This window comes from Mauremys reevesii, linkage group 6 (assembly GCF_016161935.1).
Source record: "Mauremys reevesii isolate NIE-2019 linkage group 6, ASM1616193v1, whole genome shotgun sequence".
In the NCBI taxonomy this organism is placed as follows: Eukaryota; Metazoa; Chordata; order Testudines; family Geoemydidae; genus Mauremys; species Mauremys reevesii.
The window spans coordinates 26,108,551-26,136,472 of NC_052628.1; the positions used below are offsets into that span (position 1 = coordinate 26,108,551).

The following is a 27,922-nucleotide window of genomic DNA, read 5'->3' on the forward strand; positions in this document are numbered from 1 at the left end:
TCTCACAGCTAAGGTAATGGTCTCAATGCAGCCCTGCATAGAAGTTATTGCAAAACTAAGGACTAAGGCTATTAGCTGAGTGGGTTTCTTACTCTAAAACAGATACCACATTTCAAACTTATCAGTGAAACTAGATAGACTATGCCTAAAACAGCTTTACATTCAGCAGCTTGCTTAACCTGTCCTGCTCTGCTGCTGAAATAAAATTGCTTGAGAGCACCCTTCTGTTTACTGTGCCACCCTAAGCATCTACTGCCACAAGGAGAGGGTGGAGTGCTGAGAAAATGGTCTTCAACCCTTCCAAGCCAAAACTAAATCTGGCCATAGGCCAGGCCTGAAAATTTTCAGGTGCTTCTGTAAATATCCACCAAATCCTAATGTCCCTGTGGTAAAAAAGCATTAAAATTACATCAAAATATCTACAAAGTCCTTCCAGACCTTTAAGTCTCCTTTTAACTCTGGTTTCCCTAATGGAATGATGCTGGGTTTTTCTCATCATACAGGTACTGAGTGCTCTTTCACTTAGTGTAAAGTGCTTGGCCTCGCCCTATAAAACTGAGGTGACCTAAAAATGCATTGTCTGTCAGAGTGCAACTTTGTTCCTCTGCAGTGCCTCCTTGAGCTGAGTGAGGTGAAGCACACTGAATTCTAGCAACGAATCACTCTTTCCCTCTACCCCTGACAGTGCTTTGGTGCAAACGGGCTGGTCTAGTCAGAATCCACATGTATGACCCTTCATTTAAAATAAACAGTTGTGGCATCCGATGCCAGAATGATGACAAATACTGACATTTTCTGCCATTCATGATAACGGGGACAGAGTTAAGCCATCATTAAGTGCTTTTGAAAATCCCAGGCCGTATTATCGCCTTTCTTAAGGGAAGCAAAGGTTACATGACTCCATGGGCACAGTGATTCAGTGTCAGAGCTGGCAGCAGAATTCAGTAGGTCCTGGGAGCCAGCTACCCACTCTCAGGTTTGTGATGAAAATATTGATGGGCCATTTCTCTAGTGGCCACAGTATTATAGCCTGTCTTGGCTCAAACAATTTGATGATGTTAAGCAGGCATGAGTATTAATATTTTTAAACCATATTTACTCTTCCAGTTCCAGAAACCCAGGAATTCCTACCTACATTCCTCAAAGTTTCCAGGAATTTGCCTCTGCAGCGTTTGTTGGTGGAATGGGATGTTAGTGACTTAGCCCACCAGTTTGAACTAGAAATGGTTTTTGACATTCAAGTTAGTCAAACTGAAGAAATGAATGTTGTCTGGACAGTAAGTATCTTTTAAAAAACATATTTCAAATGTCTTCATGTATCAATATGAACAAAATCAAACATTCTAGTGTGTAGAGGTAGCTTTGTCACATGGACATGTCCAATGCTTCATAAGAAGGGTCCTACCTATTTTACTAGGGCCACACTCAATTCAAGATAGAAAAGTTGTCTGAGCATGGAAACAGGGTATGTTAAGATGGATCATTGAGTTCTAAAGCCATTACTAAGGTTTCCCCCAAGTGCATGAGGGTGCCTTGAGGACTCCTCCACACTTCTTTAAACTTCATACTAAGGATCCCTTATTAGAGCCTCTATCCTCTTGGCTGAGGAAGAGAAGACAAAGACATAATTTCCGTTAGAGTTTCTTGTAGCTTCCCTCAAGAAACGTGAGTCTAGAATGGGGAAACAAGCTTTGGTCTCCCGTGTGTGAGCACACTACAGCTAGGCCATCAAGCCTGACTATTGATTTGTGAATTTTATTCCTGTTTTCTTCTACTCACCTACTTTAGATGGCTATTGCCTTTCTTGTTTTCCATGCTGAGGAAAGAGCAAGCATAGGCCTTAGGAGTTGATGCCACGGCTGCCTCCGAGGCATTACCTACCAAAATCCAATGTATTGCACTGTTTGTATATTTTTCTGTGCCTTCCTGAGAATCAACACACACTGGGAATATATGTGTGATAGGATCCCCAGGGTGCAGCCTGGCACTGTGGGACTGCTGTGCTCCCTTAACTCTCCAGCCTGGGCAGTCTCTCACAATGCTTTGCTAGCGAAAAGCAGCAAACCCCTCCAGGCACTGTGGTCACTCAGCACAATCGCATGTGAAGTCCCACACCCAGCTAGGTTGCATGAATGCTTCCAGAGCCCCTCATGAATCACATAGAGAAAGGCACCAGCCACCCCGCCCCAGCTCCCTGCCTTGTACCTCAGGAATATACCGTCGTGCACTGCTCAAGACAATTTGTGCAAATGTATTAATTGGTTCACCTCTTCATCAATGGAAAGTGGACATACACCAGCCTTTGTAAACCTGAGCAAACACCCTTACCAAACACTTCAGGCAAAGTCACTGGTAAAGATAAACAGTTAATTAAATGGATTAACTACAAAGGATAGGTTTTAAGTGATTATAAAAGTGATAAGCAAAAAGAGTTAGTTACCAAAATTAAATAAATAAATAAAATAAGCACACAGTCTAAACTGTCAACCTTATTAGACTGGGCAACATCTAGATTAAGCAGTTTTCTCACCCCACTGGATATTGCAGTCCTCAATAGACAGGTTTGTCCCTTAAACCTGGGCCAGTCTCCTCTGTTGGAGTCTTCAGTCTTCTGAGTGCCCATGTTGCTTGCAGCATAAGTGGGGGAAGGAGAAGGGTGAAGCATGGGCCCCCTGCATTCTGTTTTATACCCTGAGCCCATGTGCTTGGAGAACACAAGTCCAGGCATGGCTGGTGGGCATTGCTGAGTCACAAGGTGAAGCAATCCCCGGGTGTGTCTCCTGTGAGTGAGTCACTGAATTGTAACTCCTCTGCTGGACAATGGCTGGTGATGTCTGTTCAGCACTCACCCAGGCATTGGTACCTCTTCCCTTTTCATTGTCTCTGGAGTAGTATCTGGACACTTCCCAAACCTACAACATATTTTAGTGACAACCATAAAACACATTCTCATAACTTCATATGCATTAATGATACACACATTTAGATAAACAAATGATTTCTAGCAGATCATAACCTTTCTCTGATACCTCACACAGCCTGCTTTATATGCAATATCACACTTATATACAGATGAGAAATATGGGGGTTACAGGACTCTTCCCCCAAGGAGAAAATGTCACAACATAATCAAGAGGGAATAGCCTAAAATTGCTGCTAAGCTTATTCTCCAAGTCACCAAGTTAAATCGCCTAGTAAACTGGCATGAAACAAGTATGCTCCAGAAGTGTTTTAACAAAAGTGATATTTTTGAAATCTATATTTGCAGGGCTTTTAAATATATTTTTTTCACCATCTGTTGATTGAAATGTGGGAGAATATTAACCACAGATGTTAAAACCTAGAAAAATCTGAGGAAGTCCTAATTCTCAAGGCCAGTTTATTATACAAGAAAGCCACTACCCAGGAGAATAGACCGAGAGGGTGGGATTTTTAGATGCATTCAGTGTTGATTTAACTCTGCTTCTGTTGAAGTCAATGGGAGTAGAATTAGAACTATGCTGATCACTTTTGAAAATCCCATCTGCTAGGACATCAAGAATGCAACGTACAGAATCATGCCTGTTAAAAACTAGACTACACTAGAGGCAGGGAGGGTCCACACAGCCGAAAGCCAGAATTGCAAAACTCCCCTGGACTTCGATAGGGCCAGGATTTTGCCCATTGTGTTTTAAGGAAGCAAAATGCCTCCCAGGCTGAGTATGGTTCACAGTAAATTGCCATTTACACCTCCCTAATTTGTGTATGCAGCACAGAGGATGCTCCTTCCCAAGGAATGCTATCACTCTCACATCTTACGCAAGCTAAACTCACTTTTGGGCCTTTTGTATCTTAGGAAGAAAGAGTTTTGGCTTTAGATCCATTTTAGGGGGAAAAAAAAGTGATGAATGCCAAGAGGACAAATAGTCTTGATTAAGATAATAGCTAGTGCTTGGAAACAGACATGGCATCCCATTAGTCTAGCAATAAAGCTTCAGTATAAAATAAATGGCCATTTGTGGCACCCTTACTTAAAGAGTAATAGACTCATTATAGTTATTTAGATTTATTTACCATTTAATAGGGAAGAATATGAGAGCTCATTATGTATGCTCTTATTTAAAACTACTTTATTTATTTATTGGATATTAAGCACACACACACACAGAAAATTGGTTTAGGACATTCCAGATCTAGTTACCCACAATCTGAGATGGTTGAGTGATTAACAGCCGGGCTTCCAGGGGCCCTTTTTCCATACAGCCAGTGGGGAGTTTAGCTGTCAGCTCCTTGCCTGAAGAAAAGCTCCCTCAGACTGCTCTGAGGTATTTACTTTTGCCTAATTTTTTATAGCTAACTTTAACAAGGCGCATAACCTATAGTGACTCCTAGTGGGTTAGCGTAACAACCTGTACTGGGTTACCAATTTTTAAAATTTCAATGAACTACTTATTATTTTAAAACATTTTAAATATTTTTAGCTAACAACAACAACATGTCATAGGCACCTAAAACCCAGGTTGCGATTGACATACTTTTTATAATTTTTGTTCTATTTTTTCTGATTAACAAACTACAAGCATGCAGCTGTCTGATCTTGTTTCACAAAGGCCTAAAATTATTCCTAGCTATGTGATGTTTGGTTTTCAGCTGGCAGTGGCTGAACATACAAAATGGCTGACTGACTGTCGTACTGTCAAGTTCTGGGGCACACGCAGGAATGTCAATTCCGGGGTAACACCAACTTCTACTGAGCCTATCTATGTCATAACAGCTAAACCTAATTCCAAACTAAGCATTCTGCACATACTTTTGTTCAACATAACTCCGCATACTCTGCCTTAATAGCATATGTACCTAATCACATCAGCCACACCATCAGGGGCTCATTCACCTGCACATCCATGGGTGGCAAGTTTGTAAAAATTTTGGGGGGGCAACACCCCGCCCCCCCTCTCCCCCCCCCTCCCCACCTGCCTGCTGCCCTGGGGGGGGGGGGGGGAGGGAGGGGGGGGTGGGGCAGATCTGGGGGGGGGGGAGGGGGAGGGGGGGTGCTGGGTGCAGGCTCTGGGGGCTGGGGGGGGGGGTGCAGGTGAGGAGGTGGGTGAAGGGGCTGGGATGGGGATGGGGTTGGGGGTTGGGGGGGAGGGGGGGGGGGGGGGGGAGGGGAGGGGAGGGAGGGGAGGGAGGTGGGGGGGGAGGATGAGGGGGGGGCGGAGGAGGGGGGGGCGGGGGGGGGGGGGGGGGGGGGGGGCTGGGGGTGGGGGGCTGGGGGAGGGGGGGTAATGTGGGGGGGGTGGGGGGGCGGGGGGGGGGGGGGGGGGGGCTGGGGAGGGGGTGCTGGGGGGGGAGAGGGGGGGGGGGGGGGGAGCTGGGCTGGGGGGGGGAGGATTAGGGGGGGGGGGGAGGGAGGGGGGGGGTGGAGGGGGGGGGGGGGCTGGATGGGGGGGGAGGGGGGGGGGGGGGGCGGGGGGGGGGAGGGGGGGGCTGGGGCTGGGGGGGGAGGGGCCCTGCCCAGGGGCCAGTAGGGGCGCAGGCAGCAGGCAGCGGCAGGCAGCCGCAGGCAGCAGGCAGGAGCTGCTGGCAGCAGGCAGGCAGGCAGGGCAGGAGGCAGACGCAGGCAGCAGGCAGGGGGGCGCACGACGAGGGGGGGTGGGGGGCGGTGGGGGGGGGGGGGCGCGGGGGGGGGGGGGGGGGGGGGGGGGCGGGCTGGGGCGGGCGGGTGACGGGGCGGGCGCAGGACGCGGCGCGAGGCAGGGGGCTGGGAGGAGCAGAGCAGCAGCAGGGCGGGGCCTGGCCCCCCCCCTGGGGCACCTGCCCCCCCGCCCCACCCAAATATATGGCCCATGCACATCTACCAACGTGATATATGCCATCATGTGCCAGCAATGCCCCTCTGTCATATACATTGGCCAAACCAGACAGTCTCTACGCAAAAGAATAAATGGACACAAATCTGACATCAGGAACCATAACATTCAAAAACCGGTGGGAGAACACTTCAACCTCTCTAACCACTCAGTGACAGACTTGAAGGTGGCAATTTTGCAACAAAAAAACTGCAAAAACAGACTGCAAAGAGAGACTGCTGAACTTGAATTAATATGCAAATTAGATACAATTAACTTTGGTTTGAACAGAGACATGGAATGGTTGGGCCATTTCACTAATTGATTCTATTTCCCCATGTTAAGTATCCTCACACCTTCTATGTGTCATCTCGATTATCACTTCAAAAGTTTTTTTTTCTCCTGCTAATGATAGCTCATCTCAATTGATTGGCCTCTAAGGCTACGTCTACACTACCCGCCGTATCGGTGGTAAGCGTCGATTTTTTTTCGATCGATATATATCGCTCATCTCTAGATATATATATCCGATCCCCGCCGCGCTCTCGATTCATTCGAACTCCACCGGGCGGCGGGCGTGGCGTTGTCGATGGAGAGCCCGATCGATCGATCTCGCGATCGGGAGGGTGGATATAATATATATAAATACTTGCTTCAGCTCTTCTACGTTATTCCTGAAGTTGCGTATCTTATATCGATTTTTCCCCTTAGTGTAGACCAGCCCTTACAGTTGGTATGGCTACTTCCACCTTTTCATGTTCTCTGTACATATAAATATCTTCTTGCTGTGTGTTCCAGTCTATGCATCCGATGAAGTGGGCTGTAGCCCACGAAAGCTTATGCTCAGATAAATTTGTTAGTCTCTAAGGTGCCACAAGTACTCCTGTTCTTTTTACTTACCTATTGTTTGTTTTTAGGAGTATTATAACACAACTCTCAGTAAACTGAATAAAACTCTGCACTGGAGTTGGGATTCAGAATTACCTTTGGAATGCATGTCCCACTCTGTAAGAATCAGGAGCATGGTGAATGATAAAAGATTCTCTAAACTCTGGAGTCGTTGGAGTCAGTGGGAGACTGTGCTGGGTAAGCAAAGCAAGACTTTGGAATATTTCCTTGCTGATTTAATGCTGTGGTTTAATTTGCTAGTGTAAAACCAGTAAAATATTGGAGTTCATGTCAGCAGTGGCTATGCAACATCAATGGACTATTTTAGAATATACTGCTAATACAGCAGAACCCCGTTTATCTGATCTAATTGGGACAGGCCAGGCTAGATCAGACAAGCAAAAAATCAGGACAAACTGGAGAATGGGAAAATGTGATGCTGCAGCACCATCTAGTGGCCAAAGGAGAGATTACCCGCTTCTGGCCTTGGAGTTCTGGCTGTTTGGTAAACGTAGAGAGCCGGTTAAGGGAGGGTCGGATAAACGGGGTTCTACTGTACTTGTCTGTATTGTTTCATAGAACCATAGAAATGTGGGACTGGAAGGGCCCTCGTGAGGTCATCTAGTCCTCCTCCACCTTCCCTCCTGCCCCACCCCCCAGCGCTGTGCTGGGGCAGGATTAAGTATACCTAGCACATCCCTGAAAAGTGTTTTTGTCTAACCTGTTCTTAAAATCTCCAATGGTAGGGGTTCCACAGCTTCCCTAGATAACATGTTCCAGTGCTTAACTATCCTTATAGTTTTGGTCTCACATCACTTCTATCTTCTTGATGTTGATTGTATCAGCCTGTACCAAGAAAGCCTTATGTAGAGCCTATTATCACAGTGCATGGCCAAACCCTCCAGGCATTGGACAAGTTCACCTACCTCAGCAGTACACTGTAACATGCAGTTCACATTGATAGTGAAACCAACGCCAGAATTATTGAAGCAAGTGGCGGATTATGTGCAAATGTGTGGGAGTACACAGGGATTAATCAACAAACAAAACTCAAGGTCTAACAAAGGTATCATGTTTCCAACTTAGATGTATGCATGCAAAACCTAGATGGTGCATAGATGCCATGTTATGAAGCTGAGTCACTTTCACATGGGCTGTCTGAGGAAACTGATGAGGTTAAGATGGCAAGACAAGGTTCCAGATAGTGAGATTCTCATACGGGCAGGTATTCTAAGTATCCGTACTCTGTTCATGAAATCACAGATGAGATGGGTAGACCATGTCACCAGAATGTCAGGTGATCAACTGCCAAAGATCTTTTATGGTGAACTAAAGCAGGGAAAATGCTCTCAGGGAGGCCAGAAGAAATTTGTGAAAGGCTCCTTGAAGTTGTCCTTGAGGCATTTCAACAGTTTTGGGAAGATCTTGCTCATGATCATTCTACCTGGCAAAGTCTCATCCATACTGGATCACCAGTCTGAGTAGAGGAGAACTACTGACGCAGAGCAGAAGTGCCAGCAGCATACATCTCACAACAGCAGCATGCCCGCTGTTAATCAAGTAACCCATTGTGGCATCTCTTGTTCAGTGTTCTGCAGACAGTTCAAAGCTCAAATTGCCCTGATGAGACAATCATGTGTATGGAGAACAATTGATCACTGTCCTCTTTATGACAGATTTGAAACCAGATATCAGGTCTCCTCCCTCAGCCTTCTCTTCACTAGAACAAATATGTTCAGTTCTTCCTCATACAGTTTTTCAGCCCTTTTTCCATTTTTGTTGAATGTTCTCCGGTTTGTCCGCATCTTTCTGAAAATGTGGTGTCCAGAACTGGACGGAGTACTGACCAGTGCTGGGACAATTACCTCCTGTACCTTACATATGACACTCCTATTAATACATACCAATATACTTGCCTTTTTTGCAACTGCATCACATTGACTACTTGTATTCAATTTGTGATCCACTATAACCACCATATCCTTTTCTTCCCAAGTGAAGTATTTCACACTTGTCTTCATGGAATTCCATCTTGTTGATTTCAGACCAGTTCTTCAGTTTATCAAGATCATTTTGAATTCTAATCCTGTCTTCCAATCCAACCCCTTCCAGCTTGTTGCAGTTGCACATTTTATTAATATACTCTCTACTTCATTCTTCTTCACACAGCGCACAGTCAACTTGTGGAACTCCTTGCCTGAGGAGGTTGTGAAGGCTAGGACTATAACAGTGTTTAAAAGAGAACTGGATAAATTCATGGAGGTTAAGTCCATAAATGGATATTAGCCAGGATGGGTAAGGAAGGGTGTCTCTACCCTCTGTTTGTCAGAGGGTGGAGATGGATGGCAGGAGAGAGATCACTTGATCATTGCCTGTTGGGTTCACTCCCTCTGGGGCACTTGGCATTGGCCACTGTCAGGTAGACAGGATACTGGGCTAGATGGACCTTTGGTCTGACCCAGTACGGCCATTCTTATGTTCTTATGTTTCTTATGTTCTTATTATCTAAATCATTAATGAAAATACTAAATGGCACTGGCCCCAGAACAGACCTCTGCAGGACCCCTCTTGATACATCCTCCCAGCTTAACAGCAAACCATTCCGAACTACTCGGAGTATAATTTTTCAGCCAGTTGTGCACCCACTTTATAGTAATTTAATCTAGACCACAGTCCCTAGTTTGTTTAGGACTATGTCACGTAGGAGTGTGCCAAAAAACCTTCCTGAAATCCTGGTATATTGTGTCTACTGCTTCCCCGCTATAGAATAGGCCGTAAACATGTCAAAGGAGGAAGTTAGATTGGTTTGGCATGATTTCGTTTTTGACAAATTCATGTTAGCTATTACTTATCACCCTAGTTTCCTCTAGGTTTGAACAATTGTTTCATTTAGTGCATTGTTTTTAATGTTTTTACTGTCCTAGAAAAATGATAGAACTTCCAAGTATTGTTTAATCTCATTAGAAAAACTGTAGTCAGCAAATTAAAACAACAGATATAGTATTACTGTATACAGGCAGAGAAGAAAGATAGCTGCTGGGTAGAGCCAGGAACTCTTGCTTTTTTCCTAGCTCTGTCACTGATTTGCTATGCGACCTTGGACAAATTGCTTCACCTTCCTGTGCTTCTCTTTACCCAATTGTAGCATAGATAGAAAAAGGCTCACTTTCCTTACAGGAGATAATGAAGATTGATTGTGTTTTGTATAGTGCTTTGAGATCCTCAGATGAAAACTACAATAGAATTGCAAAGTATAAGGTATGAGACAGCCTGCTCACGAACACCAATCCTTGCATAAAAGGAGTAAAACTCTGAAAAGTGGTACAGATCTCATTCATTTTATTTAGAAAACAAACGTGCGTGCATGGAATTCCCTCTAAAGGGCTCAGTCTTGCAGCCTTTGTTGACTGGGACTAGTCACATGAATAAAGTTAGTAGGATTCTGATCACAATAAATGGAGTTAAATTTAAAATAGACTTTTATATGTTTTGAGGGTGTGGTTTTTATTCTCAAAGAACAAAAAAGACTGTATGAGACGAGAATGTTATGTTTTGGGCATCTGGTTGAATGGCAGATTCCTTACTTGCATTCTTAATTTAAAGGTTTCTACTGAAGGCACTGAGAAATGTAAGTATTGAATAAATTAATTAGCAAAACCTCATGCTATGATGGTTTTATTTTACAGGAAACTTTTAATGCTGTTAATCCAGATTATATTAAATCATGTATTTAAAATATGTTCAGTTTTAGTTTCAGTAAAGTTATATAAATTACATTTTATACCTGTCTAGAAGGCAATTGAGTTGTACAACTCCAGGATCTCTTAGGCTACGTCTACACTGCGAGCCTTACAGTGGCACAGCTGTGCTGGTACAGCCACGCTATTGTAAGGTACATGGTGTAGCCACTCTTTGTCGCCAGTAGAGTGCTCTCCTGATGACAAAATAAAACTACCCCCAACAAGGGGGGCAGTAGCTTTGTTGGTGGGAGAGCATCTCCTACCGATGAAGTGCTGTCCACACCGGTGCTTTTCATCAGTAAAACTTTTGTCGTTTGGGGAGTAATTTTTTCACATCCCTGAGCAACAAAAGTTTTAACGATGAAAGTGCAGCGTAGACACAGCCTGAGGGTATGTCTTCACTAGCAACGTTAAAGTGCTGTCGCGGCAGCGCTTTAACATGGGTGTGTAGTCGCGGCATCAGCGCTGGGAGAGCACTGGTGCACTGTCTACACTGGCACTTTACAGCGCTGAAAGTTGCAGAGCTGTAAAATGCCAGTGTAGACAAGGCCTTAGTCTTTGAGGATAAATTTAGTCCTACTTTGTGGTATATCTGTAATGCCCTTGGCAATGCTGCTGTAGTAAACAAGGAAGCTATAATATCCTTACCACTGAAGTCTGACTTGTTCCTTTCATTAGGGCTCTTCTAGGAAGGCAGTGTCTCTTCGGAAGCTGTTGCATAATAATTCTTGGACTCAGTGCAGAATCACTTCAACAATTTCATCTTTGTAACAGCATCATGTGTTCTGTGAATGTGGGACATAAATTAACCACTGGTGATTCTTGCTTCACTGTCATCAGGCTGTAGTATTCATATAAACTAATACTGAGAACCAAGAGTTACCGGTATTAATGGTTCTCTGAAGTTTATTTTTTTTTCCCCGAATGCACAATTGTTGATTTGGCTTTGCATTCATGTGCCAGTTTAATATGAACAGACAGAAGCCTCTCTGTAGCTAAGGTTATAACAAGGCTTCTATTTCAGAGTGGTAGCCATGTTAGTCTGTATCAGCAAAAACAATGAGGTGTCCTTGTGGCACCTTAGAGACTAACAAATTTAACAAATTTGTTAGTCTCTAAGGTGCCACAAAGGTTTCTATTATAAGGCTTCTGGGACTTAGAGCCACAACGGTGTTTGGCAATCATAATTAATATTAAGGACAAGAGACACTAGTAGTAAACCAACTACTACTGTCACTTCTGAATGAACTTCTGTGAACTGTATTTGTAGAACACAGGAAAAATTGACTGACTACAAGGCAGTGATTAGCCCTTTCAGATTGACTGTTTTCACTGGAACAGCATCATTTCTGGTGAACTTAGATAACTTTTAAAAATGTGTTTTGAAAGGAAGACTAAACGGTTTAGTTAAGGAACTACTATCTGCACTGGTTCAGGTTCGCACAGGTCCTACTTGGATTTAGATACTAGAAATGTTACCAAATGTAGCAGGAGAAGCACAGGGCCCTTAACTTGGGTCTTGGCAGATAAAAAGCCTTTCAAACTCACCTTTTAATGGATGAAATCTTTTTTATTCTAGTTAGACTGAAGGAATCCATTTATGAATTAACCCATTGGACATTTCCTGGTCATTAAGGAACAAATGTTCACACCTAGCATCCCAGCTTGCCTTTGCAAAATCATATATACAAATCCCACGTTGAGGTCAGATGTAAAGTTAATGGGAGCCTTTCCATTGACTTAGTTGGATTCTGGATCAGGTGCTAGGGGGTGAAATTCACCACTGTACAAAGGCTCATGCACCACTTAAGTTTTATATCTTACGGGTTTAAGGAGGACTGAAGTGGGAGAACATCACATGATGGTGTACAAACAGATGTTTGCATGTGGATAGTTGAGGTACAATTACCAGATGTGTGCAAATGCCTAGTTATGCATTCAAAGTCATAGGCACCTGTCTTGAGCACCCTTTTGAAAACTTGTCCCTAGTGCTTTCTCAGCTATCTATTCATGGGGTAGACTGTTCACAAGAGACTCCATGGCATAAAGAAAGAACATTCAACTGAAAAGATTTATTCTTTTGTATCTTGCAGGCCTAGATACTTCAGATGACTACACACCATACATCTTCCCAGAAGATAAAGTTGTAGAGGAAGGCTCAAATGTCACTTTTTGCTGCATTGGAGGCAAAGATAGCCGAATTTTGAATTTTTTGTTTAATTACACTGATTATTATTACCCAGACTCAAACACAAGCCAGCGAAACATGGTGATTACTATAAATAAGGTGTTGCATGCAGAAACGCCTGGCATTCCTGCCTTTTGTAACATCTCTGGTAAAGGAAGCAAAAATTACAGTGCAACACATCTCTTTGTGGGCAGTAAGTACACACTTTGCTTAGCGTCTCTTTTTCTGTTGCTGGGAGGGATTGCTTTCTACAAAAATCACTTGTAAAGTTAACTTGGGTTCTGAGCTGCTATAAACTAGCATTGCTCCGGTGGCCTCTGTGGAGCTATGCCTATTTACACCAGCTGAGGAACTGGTTCCGACTGTGTGCCCTCGCATTACACGTTCCAGAGAAGAAAAGTTTGTTTTCAAGTGTAAAGAGCGCAAGTAGATTTTGACTAAAAGAGGTTCATGGATTAATCCCAAGACCTATTAATGCTTTAGCAAACAGATAAACCTGGAAGCTTAAATTAATAACTTTGGTAGATACTAAAAATCATGGACTGAATAGACCCTAGATTTATGGCTTTTTACAGCAATCTACTACCCTCCCTTCCCTTTCCCCTGCAGCTGCCTTCCTCCTCCAACTGGAAGGGTGTTAACAGGCCACTTCACCTTGAACAGTGCCTTGAAATATGTGTTAACTACTTATGCTGAACAATCTGTTCTACCTTGTATTTAGCTGTGACACTCTGAATACATTTCCCAGGCTATGTCTCCACTACAAATTACTTTGGTAAAAGTTACATCTCTCAGGAGTGTAAATAATCGACACCCAAGTGGCGTGAGTTATACTGATCTAAGCACCGGTGTGGTCAGCACTTGGTCGGACATAGCTACTGCCTCTCACTAAGGTGTCTTCACCAGAAGCACTACGGCGGTGCAGCTGCATCAGTGCAGGTGCGCGGCTGTAGTGTAGACATACACAGAGCTCTTAGGTCTGAGGCTAAGCTCAAAAGTTTGTCTCTCTCACCAACAGAATTTGGTCCAGTAAAAGATATTACCTCACCCAGCTTGTGTCTCTAATATCCTGGGACTAGAGTGACCAGATGTCCTGATTTTATAGGGACAGTCCCAATATTTGGGGCTTTTTCTTATGTAGGCATCTATTACCCCCCATCCCCATCCTGATTTTTCACACTTTCTATCTAGTCACCGTACCTGGGACTGACACAGCTACAACTACACTGACTTAACAACCACAGACAAGCTGGGTGAGATCTTTTATTGGAGAGAGAGAGAAAAGATTTTGAGCTTACACAGCTCTTCTGCTGGTTGAACACAGTCACCTAAGAATTCAGCTTGAATGTGCACAATATTAGCATAGCATAAAACTTTTCCCCTCCAAGTATAGAAGCAAGTTTTAAGTTGGGTGACATCCTAAACATTGGATAGATCATTATTTTACATAAATAACATGTTTGGAGTGCAGTGATCTTTCAGAGTACCGTACATTTTAGTCTGCTTTCTTCTCTGAGGCTGTGTTTGTATGAGTGCAATTGAAATAATAATGCCTGTACTCAACCAGGCTTTGTATATGCTAATCGTTAGTTAAAGGCAAAAATGTTATGTAGTTGTTGCTACATTTGTCATGTTGATCTTCTCCTTGGTTTTAATTACAAGAACCACCTCATGAGCCTAAAGATCTTTACTGTGACACTCGGGACATGACGACAGTAACCTGTACTTGGAATCCAGGAGAAGATACCTATCTTTATGGGCTTTATTCAACAAAATACCACTTGTTTGAAAGGTACGTTTTCTTAATTGATTAAATTAGTTATGGCCTGTGCTCTACAGGACGTTTGACGAGAAGATCTAATGGTCCCATCTGCCCTTGGAATCTATTAAAGTATTTTTCTCTGTATGCTACAAGGAGTTGTACCCTTTTCCAGCTCATTAAGCAATACATTCAAACAACAGAGGTTTAACAGCACAGGACTTTGGAGCACCCACCATTAACACTTTCTCATGTCGTAAACTGACCAACTAGCCTCACTCTTGCTTTAGTCTCCTCACCGGTTTCTGACCCATCACACTAATAAATTACCTCCTTAACCAGGACTGATTTTCTTTAATAGGTTCTCGTGAGGGCCTTTGTCAAAGCTTTCTGAAAGTCCACGTGAGTCCTGGAAATATATTCTCCTTTACTCACTATTTTGTTGTCAGAAGGGCTGGATGGCTCATTCTGTTCCCACCACCTTGTGGTTGTCAGAGACAGCCCAGGAACCAAGCTCTCTAATCAGAGTGAGCCACACTCATTTTCTCACTTCTAGCCCTGCCTAAGATTAGGCATTGCTAATTCATTTTTGTTTAGAGACTGCACACGTTTACTTGCGCAAACTCATCCCAGCCCCTTCCCCTCCACATCCCATAGGTGTCGTTTGGGCAGCATTTCCTCCCAGAGGCATGTGGGGGCACCCAGGGTCACATGCCATTGTCCCCCTCAATTTTGGCAAGCACTGAGCTGCTCTGGCTTTGCTCTACTCAGCCTGCCAGAGAATAGGGGGGCTCTGTCGTGCCTACACTGCGGGCATGTTTCCAGCTCACTTGGACCCTCTGGCTCACTGCCTTTGCTGCTGGATGCCACCTCCTGGGTCCTAGTGCCTTCCCCTTCTATGCGTGCTGGGCACCCCGCATGGCTACCAGCCTGTTTCAACTGTGAGTGCCGGTGGGGGGAAGAGGCCACGTGAAAGCAAGGGAGATGGGATAGGGTGGGGGAAGAGAAGGGGAACGGGGCAGGGAAGGGATGGGGAAGGGGAAGGGGGAAGAAAAGGGGATAGGGGAATGCATGTGGCATCCCCGCAGCAGCAGATGGGGCTCCTCCATTAAGCCGGCCCTTCTGCCCCCCAGCATTGGCAGCCCAGGTACCACTCCAGGTGGGGGAGAGAGCCAGTGAACCAGGGGAAGTGGCTTCAGTGTGTGTGTCACACCTCCCCCACAAAATAGTCAAACTATGCCTATGCCGCCCCCGCCCCCTCCAGCTCCCCTCCAGTTGTTGGACAGTTTGGAAAGCATCAGTGTTTTATGGTTTGGTTCCTACAGTTATAGACATGAGTAAGTTTGTGCATGTGAGTTCAGTCCATTCAGGACACTGTATAACAGCTTAACCTCTGCTGAAAAACCAACAGTACTGAAAATACTTATGGGCTGTTACTGAACCGTCTTGCATAAGGCCATTTTAGAATTGAATTGGTCAGAATTTTAGTATTTAACTCCCATGGAATTTTTCTGTGGTCAACAGCAAGAACATTGGGAATTCGTCCAATTCCCTATCCCCACAGTTCTCCTGCAGAATACTGAGTGGCATGAACTGTCAGCCCATGAAACAAGATAGAAGTATTAGATCACCCAACCTCATTAGATAATCAGCCACAGTTGCTTACCGACTTCTGAAAGCTTTTTGCTTTTCAAATAAACCATTCCTGGGTACCCTCCTTTATACCACAGTTGTTTTAAAATATAATAGAAATTACTATTTGTTACATTTGTTGATAGAGAATTATGCATATACAATAGCTGTATTTTTATTTAAGTTTTAGTTCTGTTCTAGGTAGGCATCACAGTTTCTGAATCCATTATTGCACTTCTGCAGCATTTATGATTTTAAATCAAAGAAAAATAAACCAGTGTCTTTTTCCTCTCTCTTGAAAGGTTTTCCCAAAAACCATTGTGCTACACAGAAACAGACACTTATCTAGAACCCATCCGTTGTTCTTGGGCGATAGGCCAGCAGATGATATACAACCTAACACTGACTGCCCAAAACCCTCTAGGGGAGAGAAGTGCTTATTTTGTCCTTGATGTAGCTCATAGAGGTAAGGATTTTCCTGCTCCTTGTTGATGTTTTGAAGGTTCTTTTGGGTAGGCTGAAGATCACCACCAGCAAACATTCTGGGGCCACCCCTCCTATTTCTCTCTGAGGCAGTATTGTCTGAAAACCTCTCTCAGATTGAAAGCTAGAAATACATTTGTTCCTTCCCAGCTTGCCCCGATTCCCATCTTCTCTGTGCCCACACTTGCCTGCCCCCTCTTTAGTTTCAGTTTTGCAGCTGCTGTTACTGATGAACACGGTCTGATCTCCAGGTTGAGAGCTAAGTGATCAAAATGATCCCTTTTGTGGCCTCAGAATCTGCCAAATGTGGGAAGTGATGCGCAACACAGGGCCCAAATGAAGAGCACAAAAAAAGGAGCCACTCAGGAAACAAAGGGCTGTGGGATCATTCCTTTGGCATACAGGACTTTGACACCACAGTTTCACAATTGCATGTTTCTGATGTAAATCTTCAAAAACCAAATTTGTGTGGGATGGACATAACTTTGAGCCTAGACTGAATGATTCCCTCATAAGGAGTGACATTTGAGTGGCAAACACATTAGTACAGAGTCTGAGGGAGTGGGCACATGCCACCCATGAGCGGTGGATGACAGTATTATTATCATGCTAGTGCCTGAGTCAAGAAGAGCAATTTACCCTAAGTGAAGCAGAAAAATTGACTATACACAAAGTGCTCTCAAATGCATAAAGGAAACACACTGAAAACACAAGAAAATGAGTTTTTCTCCCACTGCTTTTAGTTCAAGGAATTGTAGGTGCTTCTTGTAACAATACTAGATGTTTCTTTCTGATGATATAAAGCTTTACGTTTTGAGTGCTCTTCTAACCAGCCTTTTTAGGCAAGTCCTGCCATTTTTCTATCGCTGCAGATATTTGATGTAGATTTTTTGCTGATTTTAAAAACATTAGCAAATAAAGCAAAACCAAATTTACACCCAACATTTCCAGCTCTGCAGTATCAATAATGGAAGCCTTCAAGGGTCAGATTTAGACACCATCTAGTCTTCTACTACTACTACTTATGGAGCACATATCATCTGAGGATCTCAACGGACTTTAACAAGGGAAGATGAATAGCAGTAGGCCCATTTTTCAGATGCAGAAACTGAGCCACGGAAAGTTTAATTGACCTTCTCACATTCAGTCAATCGAAGAGTGGTGAATAGAACTGCAAGTCTTTGGCTCCTAGTCCAGTGAACTACTTCTGGGCCTCAGAGCCCCCAGAGCAGTAGATAAACAATAAAAGATTCAATTTCTAAAAGCATCACTTATTTTTACTAATACATGTGTCCCTCTGCCTGGAATCCCACTGGGAGAGATATAATGAGGAAATCCTAGACTAAGCCTCGTAATCACTTTTATTGCTCAATGAAGACATTTTGAAAGTGCTTGAATTCAAGTTTTTCAGAATCTAACCTATCTTTCCCTTTGGCAGTTCATCCATTTCCCCCCTCTGACCTTTCTGTAGAAGATATGAAAGCCACAGAAGTCAGTTTATACTGGAGTATGCAACCCAAGCACAAAGCAATTAAGCTACTATGTCAGATTGAAAATCGCCACCCAACTGGGCAAGTGGAACTGGTAAGAAACTTAAGTTTCAGTCTAGACAAGCAACTGGTGGTTTTGGGTATGGAGTATAGTATATTTGTTTCATGGTTTTTAATACCATGGGTAGTGGGTGGGTGAACCACTGGCCCTTAGTAGGTGGAATGCCAAATGTGCACGTGTGTGTGATCGAATCACATTCTAGGAGAAATGTTCAGGCCTTTGAGGCTGTCAGTGTTGGTGGAGACCAGGTGAGAGACAAAAGATGACTGGAAAAAGGCTAATGTAGTGCCCAGCTTTAAAAAAAGGGAAGGAGGAGGATCCGGGGAAGTACAGGCCAGTCAGCCTCACCTCAGTCCCTGGAAAAATCATGGAGCAGGTCCTCAAGGAATCAATTCTGAAGCACTTAGAGGAGAGGAAAGTGATCAGGAACAGTCAGCATGGCTTCACCAAGGGCAAGTCATGCCTGACTAACCTAATTGCCTTCTATGAGGAGATAACTGGCTCTGTGGATGAGGGGAAAACAGTAGATGTGTTATTCCTTGACTTTAGCAAAGCTTTTGATACGGTCTCCCACAGTATTCTTGCTGGCATGTTAAAGAAGTATGGGCTGGATGAATGGACTATAAGGTGGATAGAAAGCTGGCTAGATCGTCGGGCTCAATGAGTAGTGATCAATAGCTCCATGTCTAGTTGGTAGCCAGTATCAAGCAGAGTGCCCAAGGGTCGGTCCTGGGACCAGTTTTGTTGAATATCTTCATTAATGATCTGGAGGATCACGTGAATTGCACCCTCAGCAAGTTTGCAGATGACACTAAACTGGGAGGAGTGGTAGATATACTGGAGGGTAAGGATAGGATACAGAGGGGCCTAGACAAATTAGAGGATTGGGCCAAAAAAAAAAAAATCTGATGATGTTCAACCAGGACAAGTGCAGAGTCCTGCACTTAGGACAGAAGAATCCCATGTACTGCTACAGACTAAGGACTGAATGGCTAGGCAGCAGTTCTGCAGAAAAGGACCTAGGGGTTACAGTGGACGAGAAGCTGGATGTGAGTTGACAGTGTGCCCCTGTTGCCAAGAAGGCTAACAGCATTTTGGGCTGTATAAGTAGGGGCATTGCCAGCAGATTGAGGGACGTGATCATTCCCCTCGATTCAGCATTGGTGAGGCCCCATCTGGAGTACTGTGTCCAATTTTGGGCCCCACACTACAAGAAGGATGTGAAAAAATTGGAAAGAGTCCAGCAGAGGGCAACAAAAATGATTAGGGGGCTGGAGTACATGATTTATGAGGAGAGGCTGAGGGAACTGGGATTATTTAGTTTACAGAAGAGAAGAATGAGGGAGGATTTGATAGCTGCTTTCAACTACCTGAAAAGGGGTTCCAAAGAGGATGGATCTAGACTGTTCTCAGTGGTAGCAGATGACAGAACAAGGAGTAATGGTCTCAAGTTGCAGAGGGGGAGCTTTAGGTTGGATATTAGGAAAAACTTTCACTAGGAGGGTAGTGAAGCACTGGAATGGGTTACCTAGGGAGGTGGTGGAATCTCCTTCCTTCATGGTTTTTAAAGTCAGGCTTGACAAAGCTCTGGCTGGGATGATTTAGTTGGTGTTGGTCCTGCTTTGAGCAGGGGGTTGGACTAGATGACCTCCTGAGGTCCCTTCCAACCCTGATAGTCTATGATTCCATGAAAGCTATTGTGAGCGGCAAGACGAGTGAGGTCATATATTTATTAGATCAACTTCTGTTGGTGGAAGAGACAAGTTTTTGGGCTTCACAGAGCTCTTCCTCGTGTCTCGAGAAGATAATCAGAGTATCACACCACCAATAGATGTCTCCTGCCTTGACTGTCTCATATCCTGCCACCAACACGGCTACACCACCACTGCGAAGGCCACTGAGAACAGACAAGTTATTGAGGCTGGCTCTGTGGGAGCAGCAGGAGAGATCTGATAGATGAAATTCAAGAGCTAGGTTGGGACAGAGCCAGTGGAGAGACTTTAGTAGTGAGTGATGTGGTCTGATCAGGTCAGGAAGAGAATCGTAGCAGTTGCATAATTCCTGGGTATTTAAAGTCAAAATGGACTGCAGTTGTCATCTGGTCTGACCTTGTGCATAACACAAAATTTCACCCAATGATTTCTGCATCTAGCTCAACGTGGTTGAATTAGAACAAAACTTGTAGAAAGACATCCGTGGGCAAGCTGTCCCAGTCATTAACCCCCCTCACCTAAAAATCAGCATTTGTTTCCAGTTTGAACTTTCACTTTCCAGTCACTGTAAATCTTGAGAGAAGCAATAATAGAGGCTACAGGTGAGGAAGGTGCATGTGTCTGGGTGGTGGGAAGGGAATCTGGCTATGGACAAGTGTTTTTAAAATGTTGTGGAGCAAATAGCAACAAGATTTAGTGACAGCCTGGTTGGATGAGGAGCAGGAAAGGAGGAATCATAGATGCTCTGTAGCATGTGAGCCTGACACACAGGAAAAAATGGCTGTGTGAATAGCAATGGCAAAAGGAGAGAATGCAGAAAGCTTAGGAAGCAAAGTAAATTGCTCAGGCTTGGCCACGTGAAAGCTTGAGGAGCTGAAAACCATCAGGATGCGTCAGTCAACTCCTTTCCCAAGACAAGATCAAGCAACCAGTCAGGAAAGGCAAGGGAGGAGGTATAAGGAACACTAAAAGCCAAAGAAAAGGTGGCCCTGCCCAGTACATAACCTCACTCCCTACCCCTCTCATGCAGTACAAAAGAGGTGGTACCGAAGCCCCCAGACTCAAGACCCTCCAAAACGGAACATGACCATAAATTGTAAGGGGTGGTACCAGGGCATACACTACAGGTATAATTAAGCCTACTAAAAAGGAAGATAAAGGAAAGAAAAACACTACTGGTGTACAGAGTTGTGGATATGCTTTCTTGTTAACCCCAATAAACATTGCATTGCCTACACTTTGGACTCTGGCCTTCTGCTTTCTGTTTGTGGAGCAAGAACCAAGGTAGGGTGGGGCAGGCCTAACAGACCCTCCCATTGCCTGACCTGCCCATAATTTTGCACAATTGTGAAAATTTAAATAGATTAAAGTTTTAAAAATTGCTTAAACATCAATATTGAACAAAATTACAAAAAATTAAAATTGCATTCTGGCAAGCCTATGGATAAATAATTTAACATAACCTGTAGAGGCCTGTGTTTTCTGGGACAGGTGATCCTGAATTCTATTCCTACTGATGACCAGGGAAGTCTGTGCAGCCTCATTGTGCGGTACTGCTGACGACTGTGATGTCTCTGTGACCAAAGAACTGTTGCAGTTGAGATTTAGACTTCCCAGATGTATTATGCTGACTAGTTTGCATATACATTACTGCCCTCTATTGGGTAGAATGCTAGACTTGCTGCAGTGTGTAAGAGCTTGCTACCATGTACTGGCAGGAGGCCTTATAAGCCCTAATATTACTGGAGCTAATGGAGATTTCAGCTTCAGTTCCAGTGGTAGAGGCCTATGTGTAGGGGGCAGAATGTCTTGAATTACAGCTTGGTGTCTGTGCAGCTACAGCATGTAGTATAGCTGATGTCCATGAAGACTTGTGTGAACATTCAGTTTTCTAGCTTTCCCAACCCCTCTCAGCCTCCTGGACCGGGAGGAAGGTTGCAGCAGTCTCCATAACCTTGTTCCACATACTTTAGTGAGTGTTTAGCTCGCCTGTTCTTCACAAGTTTATCTAGAGTTCCCTATGGTGCAGTCCACACACAGGCAGCTCAGCTCCAGAATATTAAAAGACAAGTAAAGCTTGAAAGCTTGTCTCTCTCACAAACAGAAGTTGGTCCAATAAAAAAATATTACCTCACCCCCTTGCCTCTCTAAGTAAAGCACAAGCAGGAGTGCTCCACTTTTGTAGGAAGTGTAGATGGACAGGCCTCCCTGAAGATCTCCCAGTGGATGTTGTGTCTCAAGTGTGCCAACTGTGGGAGATCATCACAGATGATAGTTTAGAGGAGGGGACTATACAAAATATGGGGTCCCTATTGCAGACCCACTTTATCTTGGGTAGAGTTCATCCTAATCCTTTAGAGCAGTGTTTCCCAAACTTGGGACGCTGCTTGTGTAGGGAAAGACCCTGGCGGGCCTGGCCGGTTTGTTTACCTGCCGCGTCCGCAGGTTTGGCTGATCACGACTCCCATTGGCTGCGGTTTGCTGCTCCAGGCCAATGGGGGCTGCTGGAAGTGGCGGCCAGTAAGTCCCTCGGCCCGCGCCGCTTCCAGCTGCTCCCATTGGCCTGGAGCAGCGAACTGAACCTGCAGATGTGGCAGGTAAACAAATTGGCCTGACCCGCCAGGGGCTTTCCCTACACAAGTGGCGTCCCAAGTTTGGGAAACACTGCTTTTGAGGATGGTAGCAAGTCGGGGGGGACACCTGAAGGGAGGGTCCAATGTGGAACATGTGTATAATAACCCAATGGTATGTACATGTCCAGAACATCATCCTATTTACCTGATCCTAGTAAGGAGGTCCATGTAGGTAGATATTTTAAATATATGATAAAAGAAAGGGGCACATGGACACCAGCAGAAGCACCAGAGGCAGAAGTGGGAGAAATAGGTCTCACTAATTACACCTTTTTCAACCTACATAGATAAAAAATTAAGTACACCTCTACCACGATATAACGCTGTCCTCAGGAGCCAAAAAATCTTACCGCGTTATAGGTGAAACCGCGTTACATTGAATTTGCTTTGATCCGCTGGAGAGCACAAGCCCGCCCCCCCCGGAGCACTGCTTTACCGCGTTATATCCAAATTCATGTTATATCGGGTCGCGTTATATCGGGGTAGAGGCGTAGCAATATTGGCAGACCAACCTGAAGGGCTCCTATCGACAGCATTAGCAAAAGGGGTTAATAGAGCTCTTTGTGGGCCTCCCATATGTCCATGTATTTGGACCTACTCTGACTTTTCCAGCATGTTTCCACATAATTTTCTGCATTGGGTCAAACTTGACAAGGCAGATGTAATAAACGTGCTGTTGATTGAAGCGGGGGACAGAATGACTTCCTGAATCTCAGCCAACAACCTCTTTCTCATGAAAGATGTCTGAACCCTAACCATGTGACATTTCTCCTTTGCTTTTGCAGCACAATAGTTCAGTTGTTCAATCAAATTCATATCCACACCTCACCCTAGGTGGCTTGCAGCCTTTCACCAATTATGCCTTTAGAATGCGCTGTGGTACAGCTAGCCACTTCTGGAAATGGAGTGAATGGAGCAAAACCATAAGAGTCAGAACAAATGAAGCAGGTGAGTTCAGTCCATTGGGAAGGGGGACGGGGAGGGGTGGGAGGCTGAAACTTGCTCTTCAAGTTGCTGTTTGCCATCAGCCAGACTGATGTCTGGAAATACCAGCAAGCTGCTTGTCATTGGTGTATGGGGCTGGAGAGGAAAAGCAAGCCTAAGAGCTGCAGGTATTGGGTCAATACCATTTTAAAATATGTGCACAGAACAGACTGATTGGTGAAACTCGAGCTTCAGGTGAAATCAGATAAGGTTTCAGAACTCCAGGTGCTTTATCTGAACCTTGTGCCAAACTCAATCCCATCACGTTTTTCCCTGACCAGGGAGGTGTGCTAGTTGACTCTTCTTCTTCTCTTTGCCACTCCCAGCATATCTTCAGCTATCTTCTATGATGTCTCTGCCTTGAATTACACCATTGGCTCTCTCCTCCCTGTAACCCCCTCTTCCTGTGCCTCCCCAGACTGTTGGCATAGCACATCTTTAAAAGGTTCCATTTGTTTGTCTGGAATCTATCACTCTGCTAGGTCTCCACCACTTTAAATCTGAAGTTCTGGTGCTTGATAGAGCCCAGAATGCACCAGATGAATCAGAACTGGGGAGATATGAAGTGGGAGCAGCTGGACCACTGAACAGGCATAGTAGTAGCTGTGAGTTTTGAGTGTGGAGGCATCATTCAGTGGTGGGAACAGCCGTGTGTGTTGGGGAGGGAGCGGAAGTGGGGCTTGGCACGGAATGATCCAGGAGTCGTTTCTGTAGTTTCAAGGGAGTTTCAGTTTTTGGTTTGGAGGCACAGGGTCGGTGAGTTTTGGGGTCTAGCTGAGTTGCACGTGGGATGGTCTCCTTAACAAATATTAGGAAAGGTTTGGACAGTTCACCCTTCCCAATATACAGCAGCTTTGTTTTATGTGATTGATCGCAGTTCCCTCAGGGAAACTTGATGTCTGGAGAGAAGTTACCCCAGTTTTGGGAGGACGGAATGTGACCTTATTCTGGAAGGTGAGTCTGGGCACAGAAATGGTTAAGAATGCTTACAGAAATGACTGGCACAGTATCTGGGGTATTTTTCCTGGCAGGGTGCAAGATTTCGCTCTCATTTTAGTTTTCCATATGATGTGCTGCTCTTGTGATAATGGAAACCATAATCACCACACTGCTTACACTGGTCCTGAGAGAGTCTGGATTTTTGTTCAAAAAGCTGTGGATTTGGACCATATGTTGCTTTTTTTTTTTTTTTTTTAAGTGGAACCTCCATTTCCCCCCAAGAAAATGTTGTGATGTTATGTTTGGGTGCCAAAATGATTTTTTAAAAAGTTAATGGAAAGCCTGCTTTTTTAAATTGTCCATTCAATAAGCACAAATAAGAAACAATATACACAAATCCTTCAGATTGCCTTATTTCAAAACTCCCCGTAATTTAAAAAAATATTTCTATATGCACATATAAAATATGGGTTAAGTGGAAATAATTGTCATTTGTTTAATGTCATCCTTCAAGTGAAAACCAATTCTCTCTTTTTTCCCCCTGTAAAACAGAATATCACAAATACAGTATCCTTCTTACCCTTAAAAGCTTCTACCATAAGAATCATGCCAAATACAATTTGTAGTAGTGTAAATTTAGCTGCAGATTAAATAGATCTTGATATATTTTCGTTTTTTTCCCAGCCATTTCCAGACTTTAGAGCTAATAGTGGAGGTATTTCATTTGAGATAACCTGGGAAAAGTTAGAGAAAGCCTCTGAGGCTGAACACATCTCCATTTCTGCATCACAAAACAGTACTACAATTTCCATCGATAACCATTCCTACAAAATCAGCGTGGCAGCAAGAAACAATATTACTTCTTCACTTCCTTCAGTGATAATCATCTCCCGGGCGACAGATAATGGTTTGTGTATCTTCAATCCAATTAAAATAACTTTTGTGGGTGCTTATCTTGTATAGTTATTTTACAGTCAGTAAAATTTTATTTATCATCATGGAATAATTAATCTAGTCTTGGAATTAAAATGACTGTTTTGCCACTGATGTGTTTGAAAACTATTACCGTCTATCAATGGAGATCACTTAGCCTGTAAGATAATAGCAGTATTTGTATCTATCTATTCCCTGTTCTCCACCCACTTGGGGCTTTCACAAATATAATATGGTACATTCATGGGGTTATCCCAGTGAGCAAAATACATATGGGTTTAACCAACAAGGTCCTCAGTCCTGCATTTGCATATGGATGCAAGGATCCTACTCACATAGAACTCACGTCAGGATCAGAGTCTAGTGACCTACTATTTCGGGCTCCAGTTTTGTGAGCCTGCAGTTCCGTTCCTGATATTAAAAAATTTAATGCAGTCACCCAACTAGAAGGTATTTGAGTAATTAGCCTCTTAGTGGTAGGGATCAACTGTCAGGGTCCTTTCCCTATTCGTGGGGGGTGAGTATTTCATAATGATGAAACATTATTGAAAAGACAAAATCTGAAGTTTTACTGGTATCCAGTCACCGGGTATAGTAATGGCAATACTAGCATAGTAATTCTACCAATCTTAATTCGACCTAAAGTATAGGTCTTCCTGCTAGAAAACATATATATTCTAGATAGATAGATGTACTATTTTGTGAAGTGCTTTAGTCCATTCTTTCCAAGGTGCTGAAGAAGAGGTTGATCACACTGACCTTGAAGAAGAAAGAGTTAATGGCACAGTTGATGGCATTTATATTTCTTGGAAGGCCACAAATGCATTTCATGGATACATTGTTGACTGGTGCAACTTTCCGAGGTCCCAGCATTGTGATTTTCAGTGGAAGAGATTCGATTTCAACACCTCCAGTTGTCTCATCAACTCAGGTGAAAGCAGAACAATTCTTCATTAAGATGTTTATGCTGCAACTCTTTGTTAGGGCATTGGGTGGCATGCATCTGAATTTTAGGAAACAGTTTCTGGGAAATCAATTATTAAAGACTAACAACTGCCCAGTGTGTCAGTTTTCTTTCACAGAATCATAGACATGTAGGATTGGCAAGGACCTTGAGAGGTCAACATCCAACTCCCTGCACTGAGGCAGGACCAAGTAAAGACCATTGCTGACAGGTGTTTGTCCATCAGGACCATCTGTGGTATTATTTTGTTTACTATCTTGATCAAACACCATGAACAGGCAGACATTACTAGAATTTAGCTTGGATTCGGTTTCAACACCTCCAGTTGTCTTACCAGCACTAAGAGTTGTGTTTCCTAGGGCCTCCTTTGGGTAACTTCAGTGGTGCAAGATCAGGATTTTTAATGAATAGATCTCCATATAAATCAAATGTGGTTCTGTTTTCTTACCTAAAACTACTGAAGCTTAATCTTTTTAAATACAGTTTTATTATTTTCTAGCTGCTTTCATGCCTGGGGTGAGATACAGCTTCAGGGTTTATGGATCTCTAGCTAATGAAGATTTTTTCCTGGGGAAGAAGGTTGGGTACACTAAAGAACTGGGTAAGTGAAAACATTTTACATGTGTACATATTTGCTAAATGGGGCTCATGAAAATAGAGGGGAGTTCTGTAGCTGTACTGTCTTTTCTCTGCCTCCTTGCACTTAACTACAAGCAATGTTTGACATACCCATTGCATACATGTAATAAACCCGTACAAAATAGCCTCTGTTGACTGCTATGAGGCAGTTTGGTTAGTATAGATCTCAGGAAAACTAGAGTCCACACCAGTCAGGGAAACTGAGCTATAACAACGTTAGCAATAACTATGATTAAACAGTTGTTTCTATGCATGATGTAGATGGGCCCACAGATGTTTTGTGGTACCAGGAGGCTTTCAGGAAGAACAGGATTAGTTCAGTTTTTATTTGAAAATCGTGATGTTCAGTTTATAAACAATTCAAATTTAATGAGACACAACAGATGGGAATGCGGGAGCAATGCCAAGTGAGGAGATAAACTTTCTAGAAATTAAACAACATGTTTGTCAATTTCCTTCTTTCCAGCTCCTAGACTCAACCCTCAAGGGGAAATAACTGAGATGACTTCCCATACTGTAACCATAACTTGGGATTCTTATCCCATAAATGAGTCACAGCCTGGATTCATAAGAGGTTATCATGTTTATGTGAAAACCATGGAAGAAGAATGCAGTTTGAAGGGATCCACAAAACATGCTCTTTCAGGTAATTGATTCTTTGAACCCAGAAAGCTGTACACCCATCAATCCAATACATCACATACTGCAATGTGTGAAAGGCTGCACCTTTTTTGCTCAGGAGATCAATAAACTGGAACCTCCTGAAAAGTTCTTCACACTTACATGTTAGGCAGATAAATCAACACACTGGGGACTAAATGGAATGATTTCGACCTCTAAAGTGATATAACTGGCGCCTTCTCTCCAAGGACTGAGTGTAGAGTGCTTTCAACTGACAGAAGCAGGACTCTGCTAATACACAGAGGATTATTTAGGGCTCCCATTTTGTAGGCCATTATGCAGGGAGATTCCATGGACTTCAGAGTGCACTTCACAGGTGGAATGGCTGCAGTATCAGCTCCCTGCCTTGCACTGAGTTTCCATCTCTT

The 27,922-nt window shown here is 43.7% G+C and overlaps 1 protein-coding gene across 1 annotated transcript in view; it reads left to right on the forward strand.

Annotated features, from left to right (window-relative positions):
* Positions 1-27,922, forward strand: part of OSMR (oncostatin M receptor) — a 75,341-nt gene that overhangs the window by 41,023 nt on the left and 6,396 nt on the right. The window contains 12 exon segments of the mRNA XM_039545825.1: positions 1,108-1,277; positions 6,746-6,914; positions 12,550-12,837; positions 14,307-14,436; positions 16,338-16,501; positions 17,957-18,102; positions 23,200-23,362; positions 24,276-24,352; positions 25,022-25,244; positions 26,001-26,201; positions 26,734-26,835; positions 27,340-27,519. Of these exon segments, the coding sequence (XP_039401759.1) occupies positions 1,108-1,277; positions 6,746-6,914; positions 12,550-12,837; positions 14,307-14,436; positions 16,338-16,501; positions 17,957-18,102; positions 23,200-23,362; positions 24,276-24,352; positions 25,022-25,244; positions 26,001-26,201; positions 26,734-26,835; positions 27,340-27,519 (2,013 nt within the window).